This window comes from Hypomesus transpacificus, chromosome 9 (genome assembly GCF_021917145.1).
Source record: "Hypomesus transpacificus isolate Combined female chromosome 9, fHypTra1, whole genome shotgun sequence".
In the NCBI taxonomy this organism is placed as follows: domain Eukaryota; kingdom Metazoa; phylum Chordata; class Actinopteri; order Osmeriformes; family Osmeridae; genus Hypomesus; species Hypomesus transpacificus.
In genome coordinates, this window is record NC_061068.1 from 8,183,734 (window position 1) to 8,197,910 (window position 14,177).

Sequence of the window (14,177 nt, forward strand, 5' to 3'; positions counted from 1 at the left end):
CTGAATTGTGGAGTTAGACCATTGAACAGTTTCTCACCAGTTTTCAGCTCAGGTTTAGTTTAGGCGGGGCAAAACCCAACCTATCTACATCACAGCTACCTATCTACGTCAGATCACAGAGGGTTATATAACCTGAATTCTGTTACTCAGCTGGTACGATGCAAAGACAATGTAATTAACACATAAAACACTCATAAAAACCTACTGCAGGTAGGTTCGTTCTGATATCTGCAATCGATTCAGCTAGTCGTTGCTGTTGTTGCTAAATTCAATAAATTCAAGGAGGCGGAGCTTCGGCTACTTCAGACGACACGCGCCCCCCAGTTTCAAGCACAGAAGACTGCAGATTTTCTCACAATTTCAAAGCCTAATTGAACATACTTGTCTGTGTTTTTGGATGGGTAGTTACCAACACATTCTTATGTGGTGTGAGGAACTTAAAACTCATTTCAATTCTGCTTTACAGCCACTTTAATGATGATGAACGAGAGAGAGTATGTTTCTTCCCTGTTGGTGTGAACACTATGTACAGATGGCGGCACCGGTGCCAGGGTGCAAATGCAAGAAGCTGACGTCAAGAAAGGATGTCTGTTTGGAGGTGGGAGGGAGAAGGCGATGTGGTCGTCTGTATCGATACCGTTCCTCCTAAATGTCAGCCAAGTGTCGCTCGTGGTAGTAACTACAAAGCCGTCGCCTCTTGACATGCCGTGTACTGCATGAGAAAGTGTGTGTGGGCAGAGGAAGCGTGATGTGACTCAAAAGGAGAAGTACTCTTCACCTCTTTGATGTGTGTGTGGGCATGTCTTCCTCATGGCCGGGGCTTCACCCTGGGAGTCTGCAGCGTTGATGAGTGTGAACAAGAAAGATCTCCCTGATGAATCAAAGGCTGTGACCCCTCTGCTTTTGTTAAAGGAGGTTGTATAATGAGAAACTGCATACACAGACAGAAGAGAGGAGAAAGAAGGGACATCTTTTATTTGCCTGGTAGTAATTGAAAAAGCCTTTGAGTAAACAATTATGGTTGAGTCTCGTTCTTAGAATTGACCTTTTGACTATTACTAAATCCAAGGGAAAAATTTGCAATGAATGTCATCCTCTTCTCGTTTTGCAGTCCAAGACATAAAAGATGTGTTTCTCTCTCTAAAATGTGATGGATGTGAAAACTAGGCAACACCAAAAAAGGCTATGAGAACCAACAACTGAAACACTTTTCAATAACTGACAGCCTGGCTATTTTCAGAGTCCGATTTCAGTTTCTGCATTTACATACCCCCCCTATATTCCCTAGAAGGTTCTGTTTTCCAGCCGGTGGAGAAGCCCTGAAAGCTAAAGGTGTGTGCTGTATGTGCCCAGCAGAGTGGAAGCTCCAGTTTCCCGCCCTCACCACAGCTGGGAAGAGTGCCAAAGCCATCAGGCAGCCAGACGCCCACTATCAGCTGAGGAGTAGCACAGCAGTCTCATGTCTAATTATACAGCCAGGGAGAGAACTGGAAGGGGAAAGCAGGAGGGAGGGAGGGGGGGAGGAAGGAAAAGAGGAAAGAGAAAGAGAGAGAGAGAGAGAGAGAGAGAGAGAGAGGGAGAGAGAGAGAGAGAGAGAGAGAGAGAGAGAGAGAGAGAGAGAGAGAGAGAGAGAGAGAGGGAGGAAAAGAGAGAGCATTAAATCAGCTTGCTTGAGAGGGCTGGGGATACAGTAGAGTGGGGGTGTAAAAGAGTGGGAGGGAGAAGAGAGAATGTGTCTGATAGACATAGTCTGGTGATGTTGTCTGGATGTTTCCATTCAGTTTGCAGTCAGGCTGCTCTGCCAAGGAGCCTCATCTTCAGGACCCGGAGGTAAGACAGGTGGGCTGGCCTGGCCACCGCTCTTTGATGAGTGATAACGCGATGAGTGTCAATGTTTAATAATAGAAGTGTTTTAACTAGCTTTCGTCTAGTCTCTATGACACAGTCTCTGTAACCAATGCTGCTTTAAGCACATTTATGGAGTGTTTCTGTTGACAAACTATTTTATAAATACAAAACGTATTATTCTGAAATGAGAGGGACATTACAGAAGAACAGTCTCAGTATCTGAAAGTACTCTGGAGTCTTGTTTGAATGATGGCTAATGAGCTTTACTGTGGAAACAGGCTGCCATGCTGCATAGATTTGCAAAATGTCCTAGTCTTGATTCAAAGTAAATTGTTTATCGAGCTATACTGTAGCCGTGCAGTAGCTTTACTGTAGCCATTATAATACCACAAAACAGTAACATAGTTGTGTACAGTTGAGTGTATGGAACCTATTTACATAATGACATGCACTGCAAGGTGAAGTGAAATGATAGCCTCTTAAGGTCATTCAGGTGTGCTGTGAGTGTTTGTCCTCAGTCATCAATTTTGTTAGTGTAGCAGGTCAGTCACTTATCAGGCAGTTTCAGTTTCAGTCCCCTGTCAGTACAGCGCTAGACCTAAATAAGACTAGGTCCAACCCCTTATCACTCTCTGTTATCTTCCCTGTGGCCTGTCCTGGATAGTGGGGCCCTCTGTGTGGAACTGAACATGTTTCCATGTGAGTGGTCCGCTCCATGAAGTCACCTTCCAGCTACACACACAATGAAGGATGTGATCTGAGCAATCCACCATAGCTGGGAGACGTGTCAGTCTTTGAGTCACTCGATTCATTCACTCAGTGTTGACTGTGGTGGCATGGTGATGACATAATGGAGGCCTTGGCCAAAGCTTTGCATCGGAGCGCTGTAAAAGTCCTTACTCTGCTTTCATCTCTCACCTCCCTGCTGCTCGTTTGAATGATGAGCATGTGAGGATTTGAATATGTAAGCCACTGAACTCGCGAGTATGTGAATCATGAGATAACCTGATGATCTGGAAAATAGAGCTAAAAACAAGGCATGCTTGAGGTGAGAGCTGATCATTTATGAGGTTGTATCAAACAAAGAACCTTCTGCTTTTCTTCCCTCCAAACATTCTGAAGAACGTTGATCAACTAAAAAAAGTACACACGTATTACAAGTGTGTCTGTTTAAAACTGGTTAATGTACGCCAGATTCACTATTCATTTTGATATTCAAATACAAACACAGTCTAAACATTTTATTAGACCACTCTTTATTTAACCCCTATAAATTATATGTATTGTGTTACCATGGTAACTTTTCTGAAGTAGAGAAATTAAAATCTTACATTCAAGCTATAGCTGGCTATCAATCAATGTCTATAGAGCTGTCTGTGCCACGAAAGGCTCTAATTTGGAGTCGCTTGGAGAAATGAATGTGGAGACTTTGAGAGCATAGTAACCATATGATTCTCCACAGGAGGTTGAGCGAGGGGGGGCTATGTCAATGTGAACAGTGTGGAAAGAGCAAAGAAATAGGGGGGGTGACAGCAGGATGGAAAATTAGATTGTGAAACCTTGGTAAACTCAGTTTATAAAATATACAGTACAATCTAAACAATCTGCTTGCATTTTCACCCTCCAAAACTGTGGAACATTTGGAACACTATAGCTATATTTTCTACTACTCTTCAGACAACTTCAGGCAATTGGACTGATGCTTCAGCAGAAATCAACAGGAACCCTACGTCTTGTGACCACAGAATGCCTTCATCAATCTTAAAAAGTGCCTGTGCGAGTGACGCTTGAGTTGGACCAATGAACAGCACACCAGCCCCAACCCTGTTCCCAGTCCGAGACAGGCTTCCACCCAAGAAGAGGGACCCAAGACAGGCAGAACCAGAGCAGACTCCTGCTGCCACCTTCAAGGTGCCCTACCCGTACAAGAGCCAACATGCAGGCAGGAGCAAGAATGGGGTGAAACCCCTCTACACTCCATACCTAGACCTATCTCCATCCATGGCTGATCCAGTGACCACACTTTACCAGCCCTGGGTTCAGTCTAACACGGTCACCAGAAGCAAACCATACATACCATATCCTGTCAGAGATCGTCCCGGCTGGGAGAAATTGAGAGATTTTTACCACAGAAGCTGGGCTGCAGTGGACTCAAGGTTGGAAGTTCCCTTTATACCATCCCATCACATGGGAAACCCCAGGGAGCTCTCCACATCTGTCCTGCCCCTAGACCACCCACGCCACACCACAAAGATCAGACCAATCGTCATGTCGACAGAGCACCTACATGGGACGGGATTGGGCTACAGGTTGGAGTTGTCGGGTGCCAGGGGACAGCTGCCCTCACCATCAGGGAGGCCCAATGAGACTTACATGAGAAGGAGAGGGAAACAGTGGAACCAAACACAAAGGATCACAGAGACAAACCCGGCTCACCTGAGTCTAGATTTCACCTCACCCGTCTATGATCTATCTAAACTGGACGACACAAAACACAGCACCACGTCAAGCAAATTTGCCGCCGCACCAGCACTTTCATATCAGTCAGTGGACCAACACTGGACCTTAGGAACAGCAAAAGATGTCAGGGTTTCTCCCCCTCCCTCCCCAGTCCTCCGTTCCTCCCCCTCCGACCAGGCTCCCTGGCTCCTTCCTCACTTTGCGGCAGGCTCTCTGATCGAGCTCAGGGACGGCAGGCTGAAGAGGGTTGAGGACCTGCAGACAGAGGACTTCCAGTTGGGGTCAGAGGTCAGTCCAGAGCTCCATATCAGCTCCTGCACGGTGCAGCACATCTCCCCCTCCTCCTCTCCTGCCTTCTCACGACTCCTCATCCTGCTCCACAAAGAGCTCTCTCAGGTAAACATGGCTGCCTTCCTCACATCACAGGCTGACCACATTGAGCACTCTCTAACCAGTTACAATTCATCCGAATATGTTTCTTTTTTGTCCCACACTGATCCCTAGAATGTCTCATGTTGCGTGATTTGATATGCTTCGCTACATACAGAACAGTGTCCTCTGGTGGACAGAGTAGGAAGTGCACGATTGTCATTAACGGTCGGTCCCCTCTCAGGAGCTGCTGGATGTGTTTGTGGAGTATCCGTTCTTCGTCTGTGGGCGTGGCTGGTCCTCCTGCTGCCCGCAGAGAACCGCTCGTCTGTGTGGCCTCCGCTGCCACCAGCTCAGCGTGGGAGACATCTGCCTGGCTCTCACCCCAGCGCCTCCCCCCAGCCCCAGACCATCCTCTCAGGGACCTGATGTACCAGCCAGTGGGGCGGAGGAGGAGTCTGAGCCCCTTCAGCGTTCCTCACCCCAGCCTGCCCAGGACCTGCCTCAGGCTTCAGCCAGCCCAGGTGGAGGGCTGGCGCCCAAGCGGAGGAGACGCTGGTCAGCTCCAGAGCTGCCAGGCCCGGGGGCTACATGTCCAGACTGAGCTTCATTCAGGCCAAACCAACAAGAAGTTCTGTATGCTGTTTTGTTTTTCTACCTCGTTCACTCTAGTCTGTTCTGTGTGAATTACATAAAACAGTGACAATGACTCCACAGGGATAGAATAAAGGATCACTCCAGTTTCCCCCCACTCACGATTCACCTCTTCATGTAATTTAGAAGCAAATAGAATCATCATAAAAACAATCATCTAAATTACTATTACATTACAGTTATTGATATTTGTATTGTTGTTATGATAATTAGGATTAAGCAAGGGTTCTGGTTGTATTTTAAAGCATCCTGTTTGGTGAATGACTTGATGTACTTGAATGTGTCACCTAAAATGTATTACTTTAGTTCATTCTGGAAAGATATTTGTAAAATTCTTAAACATCTTCTACCTCTATATTTGTTTAGATCTGTGATTTAATGTTTACAAATGAGTGGGTCGTCCCATGTGCCTCTGGCTGTTCAGCTGATTCCTGCTTTGCCTTACGATGCACTTTTGTGTGACATTGATGTCCTGACTTTCATTTATTACCATTTCAAAATGCTATGCTCTGAAAATTACTTTGTTGTTAATTGGAAATAGACTGTATACAGTTTCGAAATATGCTATATTTCAGCTTTGTGCTTATTTTTTCATAGTTGCACAGTGTGTACTTATATTATGTACAGTATCATATATATTTAATCAACCTTTCAAGTTCCAGTCTTTGGTTGCGTGCATGGCAGAGTGATATTAAATTATTGCCCCAGGTCCATTTGAACAGTTTCTGTTTATTTTTGCTGCTGTAATCTGACATTTTGTTTTGACAAAAAATAGGGCCTCCCCTCGCCCACCTGCAGATCTGGCCTGACATCAAGAGAACACTGAAGTGGAGTGATGGCTCAGAACCCACTCTATATTTTTGGGGCAGAATCATCTCCGAGACCACATGCCTCCTCTCTGCTGCGGAGGGTTTGGTGATATACATCTCTACAACCCACTCCAGGAAACTCAGCCTAACCTCCCGGCCTATCAATCCTACACACTCGTATTACCAGTCAGAGGTGCTAGTCCTCCCAGAACCCCCCCCACCTCCCTTGCTGCAGAGAGCCAGATGTCCCACACCTGACTCTGACCAGACGCTGCCTCTAAAAACAGGATTTCAAAACAAAACACATAGATTATGTTTAACTCAAAGGTAACCCAGCTGTTTGAAACAGTCTAACAAAAAAAACATGTGTTCGTAAAAATATATTGCATGTCTACTTGACATGTAAAGTACATCAGATGCAAAGTTCCAAACATGGTTTCCCATCCAGGCGCAGGCTACAATGTGGGCTTCAGTACTTGTCAAACTTCCAGTTCATAACTGATGATTTTCATTTCTCTTTTCAAATGTCCAATGCACCATTTTGTAAAAATAAAAAAGTAAAAGCCCAGGCACTGGAAGTCCTTGCAGTGGACCAAGGCACAGTAAGTGTTCCTCTTTCTATGTTTTCTAGTTATAAAAGAAAAAAGTATTTGTGGATATACAATACATGACAGTTCCTAGTCAAGCTCACAAGAGAGGTCAGTTAGCCCTGAAGCAGCAGGTCCTTACAGATCAGGCAGTGACTAAGTCCCTACACCTGGCCCCTCCCCTTCCTCCTGTCCCAGTGCATCCCAGGAAGTGGGAGATAAGCCAGACGTCAGTGGCAGCCGCAGGCTCTGACCACCATGTTGCGGTACTTCTTCAGGATGACGTTGGAGCTGTCATCAAAGTAAAGCACTGAGATCCCGTGCAGCTGGGTCGGAGCACAGCAGGGCTTGGGCACCGTCTCTGGGTTTATAAAGTGTACCTGCAGGAGAAACATGGTGGACAGCTATCAGGCAGACAGAACCAGATAAGATGCACTGGTGACTTCTGAAGAACAGATGGTCTGGTACCTCCAGAGTATAGGAAATGGTGCACACTAAATAACCGCTATAGACTCTAGACTATGTGATGTTACAACAAACGTTAATCTTACCAGAGTCTGCACAATGGCATGGTTAGTGGCGTTCATGTAGGAGTTGAGGGGGAAGGCACATTCACCCTCGCAGTAGTACGCTGCATAGCCCTCTGGAGCAATGATCCAATCCTGTGGTAAAAGCCACAAAACTGTAAGTTACAAATGACAACTCCTGAAGGTTAGCAACACACACTGGTCCAATGGCTTACCTGCCACCCCAGGTCCCTGAAACTGACATACAGCTCATGCTTCTTACAGCCCTGCTTGGGCTCCGTGCTGAGGTTCTCTGCAAGACCAGAGGGAACATAAAACACCGGTTCAGCGGGGCACTTCAATAACTCAGATCAACTCTCTGCTGTGGTGGTCAGCTGTGTTGGGGACCTACCTGCAGCAGCCTCTGCGACCTTCAAGGCATCCTGGGCAGTCTTCTGGGTTTTGGACCGGTTCCGCCCCTTGTGACCATGGGCAGAGCGGGCACTGCGAAAGCGGACTTCAGTGGCTTTGAAGAAGGCCACCATGAAGGGCTGCTTGTCGTGTGACCCTGTACCGCCCACCAATCCCACCAGCCGGAAGTTCACACTCTGGCCTGAAGGCGGAGACAGACCCATTTCAGCTAACAGTCTCCGCTGCTGAATAGACCTCTTGCATGTCTATCAATCACAGTTCACTCCACTAAGTTTACTATACATTTGGAGCTCTCCCTCATGATTCTACTGTGGTGACTCACCGTCAGCACCCTCTACCAGCAGCTGCAGGCCCAGGTTCTGCTTGGGGTTCATCACCCAGTGGTTACTGGTGGCTGTGATGTCAAACACCAGCCAGCCCTGCTCAGCTGCCCACACTACCCGCGAGTCCAGCAGGAATGGCTCCACATCACTGGGGAGCACACACACACGAGGAGAGTTATGCACCAGGTGTCCTACATTCGACAGGTTGGTTCGATTTCTGAATGAACAAAATAAGCTTTGGTTGAAAAGTATTTGGGGTTGTTTATTGTCATGACAGTTCACATTCAGTGGTAATTTGATTTCCCTAGGCCATTCTAGTTCAACAACAAAACCATGGTTGATCTAGAAGGCTATTAATCACAAACAAGAGATAACTCGTAGATGCTCTGTATCCCTTATACGGCCATTATTAAAAGAGGAATCTCTCCTCGTCAGAAAAAAATTCCCAGACTGATGGAAGCAGATATGGCAGCTCAGAGGCAGATTTCACAGACAATGGCTTTGTTTACATATTGAGTTTCAAGGCCTGAGGCTAACAGCAGAGACTCTTTGATTGTCGCCTGTCTGTATGGTGGGTATGGTGTGTGTGTGTCTGTGAATGACAATGGTGTTCCTCTTAACACCAACATCTCAGTCTCACTGTCCCCGCTGAGACACACATCACGCCCACACACGACGCCGTATCTGTGCAGGTTTATATGCTCTACTACAGTGAGGTTAAATGGGGGGGTGATTTTGCTGGAAGATGAGGGGCATTAACGGAATTAAGACAAAGCATCTGAACACCAGTACAAACAGGGCCTCAGGGTGTGTAATCTGTCCATTTATAATCAACAGCAAGGGAGTGATTCAACAGTGCTCTGGGGAGCACTCCTCTCTCTCTGTAGCAGACACTAATGTCTAGATAAGCAGTCTAAGCTGTAGCAGTTAACTAACCAGCCTGACAGTAAATCATTAGGAGGAGTGCCTGGGGAAGCCTACAGCAACAGCTGGAGACACAACACTGCAGCATGAGCCAGTATCCTGCTGTTGAATTCGCCTAAACGTGGGTACACACTGTGTATCTATCTGTAGTCAACAAGTTGAGGCATATCATCAGCGGGAACATGAGGAGACATGCAGAATGCCCACTCAGCGCTGTGATTGGAGGAGAGAGGTCACCTGCTGAGGGACTCCTGCAGCACCTGGAACACACTGACTCGGAAGGTCTCGTTCTCAAAGCGCTCTCGGACGTAGTCCTTGTAGATGCGGAACTCGGCCCCCGTGACGGCCTCTCCCTCCGGGATGCGGGACAGGTCGAAGCGGTACTCCCTGCGGCGCTGCAGAGGCAGGGGGCCCTGGTCCTGCTCCACTGAGGTAGGGACTGAAGGAGGGAGATAAATATATGGTTGTTAGTACAGATACAGATGGACTTAGATCAGGGGTGGCTGGGTATGTATGCCAAGACACAGACTTCTGGGAATACAATCAGACTGGCAGCCAGTTTGTGGTTTCTTTCTATCATAACTGCCCCGTTGAATCAAACAGTTATCCATGGTGCTTAGCCCACATTTCGGAAGTACCATGTTAGAAATAGGAAACTCTTGCTTCTATGAGAGGAGTGAGTGATCTCAACATCAGTAAGTGTTTCAAACATCAGTGTGTAAATGGCCAATGTGTGTGGGGGAACCACACTCAGGGCTCAATTTGGCTCCACATTTAAACTGCACACATGTGCTGACCACAACAAAAACCTTTTAGAAAACTGCCCCGGAAAACCACAGCACCCAACACAGACACACATCATGCCATGTTGCAGAGTGAGTTGATGTGGCTATTTTGAGATTAGCTAATACTTAACTAGATTACCAAAAGTCCCTTAATGCCATTGGTCACATCAAAGGGGAAAAAGTAACAGCCAACCAATGTTTCTAAACATTTTTTAGAATAGAATTAGATTTATTTTTTTAAGAATTACAAATTTGACAAGAACCTTAGTGATATGAATACCACATAGAAACAGAGCAATCTAACGTGAGGAGTTACAGCTGAGATGTGGGGTGTCCCACCCTGCCCTGAAACAGCTGACCCACTCTCAGAGTTTCCAGAATAATGTTGGTTGGAGAAAGCCGGAGGGTTCCTGGAGGTTTCCAGTGTTTTTACAGCGTTACCCAACGTGTTTGTCCTTGGAAAGAGCAGTGGAGGTCTGGGGGGACTTCCCACACTGGAGGTGTGCAAAGGGCAGCCATGATTACCCACCTCAAACCCTGCCTGCCTGCAGATGCCATGACATCACGTCCTTTTGATTGGTTAGCTATGGTTTCAGTGTCTCACTATGAACACACACAAACACACCACCTTTTTACAGTACACACAGAAGCACACACTCTGATGGATGATTTGTGTCTGGCACATAAGCACATCATGTCTGACAAAGACACAAAAAGCATACAGTCTGAAAACATATTTATACACTCAAATATCCACAGCCCATAAGGCAAGACCAACCCGCTCATCGTTAGGAAGAGAGCATTCTAAACCCAGCTAGTCATTTGTTTGACCACAATTAAATGCTGGAAAGGAACCAGGGGCGTTTTTATGAAGGCAATAATTGCTTGTAAGAACTCGGTGTGTTTACGTTAGGGCCCATTAGCCCCAAAGATCAGCCCCCAGATATGCTAACTTCTCTCTGTGAGGCATTTCAACACTTCTTCAACCTCCTCTCACTGGGCTTGACTCTGCACACCGACATGGCCCAATCCTTCAAGCCTATGGTTTAAATGATCTGGCTGATGTAATTGGTTTGCTAAGCTGCCACTTGTACTAAGCATTTTAAATCTTTAAACAAATCAATAATATAATCCAGATTCTGGATATAATGATCTAAAATGGTCCTTTCTATGAGAATGATTCAACCCACTAAAAAAGGCTTTGTTGACCCAACACGGCACCTCATATTTAATTAATCCAAGACTGCTAGATTGTTATTAAAAGCCTAAAGGTCATAAAAGTCTGAAGGTAGAAGAAAAACATATTTTCAACAAAGGATGGAAAAATAATTAGGTGTGTAATCAGATTTTCTGGGGGAAGAAAGATAATCTCTTGTACAAACTACTTAGGTTCCACCAATCATCTTATCACAAACAGTTTCAACTGCTTAGCTTCACAATAGCCTCTGTTCATGAGTGGCATGGTGAACTGTTATACCCGAATATGCCTTGAAAAAGCCTACTTCTATTTACAGACTGACAACTTCTGCCTCTATTGAACATCTGTCTTACATTGTTGAACGAGCTATGGGTGCTGCAGGTGTGTTTTCAGGGGATCGTCCCAGACAACAATGGCAGCTGCCCCAACCAGGCTTTAGAACCACTGGGATAGAGGTCACACCAGTTCATGGTATAAGGGAACAGTCAGGCAATAACTAACTGTATGGGCATACTTGATTTACACAATACAGGAAGTGATTATAATTCCAATTATATAGCCATACTGCCACACAGTAGCCGTACATGTACTGAAAAACTCAAGCTCAAATGTGAAGAGAAAGTACAGGTGCTTGAGTTCGATGTGAAATACTGGCATGACTTTAATGCTTGTGCTGAATAACTGCAATTGAGGCACTGTGGAATGAGTACAGTTCAGATATTTAAATTAGAACATGTAGATTTTAGTCCATCCAGTGCATTTCATCAATATCCATTCATCTGCATGAAAATATTTACTTTACTGACTCCATCATTTGCTAAATCTACATGGATAAAAGCATCTGCTAAATATATAACTGTACATGTATATTGTTATCTAAAATGTATGATCCCATAAGAGAAAGAGAGGGAAAATGTTTCTGTTCCTCACTGGAAGCTGTGGTCTGTTGAAGGGAAATGCCTCAATCCAGTTTGGTCTTGTGTGATTATTCCAGGGACCACCAAGACAGGCTCTTTCGAAATGGTGAGACCCACAGCTGGAACCAGGACAATCAAGCCAATCAAGAGCATAAGGAACAATGAACTGAGCTTATGAGAGCTCCTTCTCTTTCATAATGTATTTGGCCAGTCACATTTTTGTGTTTTGGCTCTGTACCACAGCGCATTGGATATGAATTTGACTCTGATGATAACAATGATTATGAGGTACAGGCTGTCAGCATTTATTTGAGGATATTTACGTTGAAAAACCATGTTGGAATTGAAGCCATTTTTATACATATTAACAATACAACAAATACAATTCAAATATCTGCCGATTCAGCAAGTGTGCCCTTTGTTGAAAAAGAAGATGGTTGTAAAGGGGAGGGTCATTTTGATATTAGATGTTGAAGTATACTGCTGAATAGCAGCCAAAAGCACTGTTTTCAGACAACAATTTTAGACTTGCATGAGATGTCTAAGAGTAAAAAATAAGACTTGAATTTCATAAATGCAATCATGAAGCCACCTTACTCTCTACCACTCCTTTCATATCTTACACAAACTGGCAAGGCTCCATCTGCATATTTGTTTGAGGTAGAGTCTCTAGTAGACTCGTGCTGAATGTTTCCACCCTGTCTTTTGGTCAACTTGTCTTGCCCTTTTTTTAGACTCCAGAAATGCCTGTTCAAATCTTAGTCATGCGAAACAAAGCCATCTTAAAGCTGGTCTCCCAAGGCTTTAAAGGGATTCCGGGGAAATCGGATACAGGCATGTTGTCATAACATTCACAACTAGGAATGCAGAACAATCTGATTTGAAGTACAGAGAAAGTGACCTAAAAGCATTCAGTGTAGAGCTGCAGCCCTACTGGTTGTCACAAAGACATGCACTTAGCTAATGCACTATGTGAGCGCTATTTCAGCAAAGTGACTTCAGACAACCAAAGGCATTATAGAGTATTCTCTATTTAATCCCAATACCAACAGGTAAAAGGAGAGTGGAATTCATTTGCGGGTTTTTTTCCGAGCTTATTCAGAGGTAGGGTTACGCCCAGAGGGCAAGTGTTGCAGAGATAACTTGATTTGTCACTGATGCCCTGTTGGTGCAGTTTTAGCCCACCTCACCTTGCACGTAATCCATACTGAAGTCTTGATAGTCTAGTCTCCATTCACACTCTAGTTTCCATACAGCAAACAAATTGTGAGGTTCAGCCTATAGACTGCAATCCAATCCAACATATTTCACCAAAATGTAAGAAATACTTCCCCTTTATTAAGCTATATGCAGTTTCGAAAGCAAGTTGTAACACTACACTTAGGATACACATAATTTGAATGGAGGTAAAAATATCAAAGCACAATAAAAATAAAAACAACGTACCAAGGTTGACAAAACTCATTACCATATCCGCGTCATTCAGAAAGCGGCTGTCTTGTTGGGCTATCATTTGTGGTTCCTGGGTCGTAAATGCAGGGTTATAATATGAGTAACTTTTTGGCTCTCCGTTTGTGGAAATTGAGTTGTACAAATCCATCATAAACATCGGGGCTGCGTTTTGTTTAGTGTAGATGTGCGGTCGTGGCCGGTGAGGCAGCCCTAGGATGGAGAGGATCTCCCGCTGCATCTCTCTGCGCTCCTGACTCCGCAGACGCCGCTGGATGAAGCTGGAGTGCACTTCGTTATCCAGAGTGAAGTTAGAAAAACTTACATCGGCCAAAATGCAATATCCGCATGCTACTAAAAACGCCAAGACTCGACTAAACAACATTGTCACCATGTTCGGATGATAGCGTCAAAAGTATTTGGAATACGCAGGATACGGCTAAAGTTGAAATAGTTAGGCTCCAATCTCTTCACCTCAAAATGCATGGGAAGAGAGCACATCGAACCTGATCTTATTTTGAATTTCAAGCACCCCTGAGATCATCTGGATTGGTGCGCGCGGCGCGCTAGTCCTGCTACTGGTGAGTGCGCTGTACACGACTTGCTAATGGTCTTTATGGAAATTTAGTCTCCTAAGGGGAGGGCCGGGTGTGGCTTTGAATGGGAAAAGCTTTGTGTCTGGGAATGACTATTGCTGGATGATGAGGGCTTTGCCCAGATGGGTTGATGAAAACTTGGGCAAGAGATCAATGTCCTTCTATTTCGTGGTAATGGGTGTGGAACACCTGGCCCATGATAGCAGTGTGAGACCTAATTGTCCTGTTGCATTTGCTTTGTTTGCAGGATTGAAGCATGGCCCGATTGATGCAAATGTTTTACTCTCTCCTCTTTAACCTTCTATCACACTCATAACCTC

The 14,177-nt window shown here is 45.1% G+C and overlaps 2 protein-coding genes across 5 annotated transcripts; one reads left to right on the forward strand and one right to left on the reverse strand.

Moving 5' to 3' along the window:
* Positions 1-1,621: 1,621 nt before the first annotated feature.
* On the forward strand, positions 1,622-6,411 carry LOC124471468. Of its 4 annotated transcripts, none has more exons than XM_047025973.1 (3): positions 1,622-1,839; positions 3,526-4,704; positions 4,922-6,411. In XM_047025973.1, exons 2-3 carry the CDS (start codon positions 3,649-3,651, stop codon positions 5,279-5,281), a joined length of 1,416 nt encoding a protein of 471 aa, XP_046881929.1. In that variant the 5' UTR covers positions 1,622-1,839; positions 3,526-3,648; the 3' UTR covers positions 5,282-6,411. The 4 variants fall into 4 exon arrangements, with proteins under 4 accessions (XP_046881929.1, XP_046881928.1, XP_046881930.1 ...); XM_047025972.1 differs by having other exon boundaries at positions 1,622-1,830; XM_047025974.1 differs by having other exon boundaries at positions 1,622-1,830; positions 3,570-4,704.
* A 94-nt stretch (positions 6,412-6,505) lies between these two features.
* LOC124471471 (bone morphogenetic protein 7-like) lies at positions 6,506-13,856 on the reverse strand. The gene is made up of 7 exons (XM_047025976.1): positions 13,259-13,856; positions 9,150-9,351; positions 7,988-8,136; positions 7,646-7,846; positions 7,470-7,546; positions 7,279-7,389; positions 6,506-7,107 (listed from the first exon to the last, which is right to left on the reverse strand). Exons 1-7 carry the CDS (start codon positions 13,653-13,655, stop codon positions 6,958-6,960), a joined length of 1,287 nt encoding a protein of 428 aa, XP_046881932.1. The 5' UTR covers positions 13,656-13,856; the 3' UTR covers positions 6,506-6,957.
* Between the last annotated feature and the right edge of the window lie 321 nt (positions 13,857-14,177).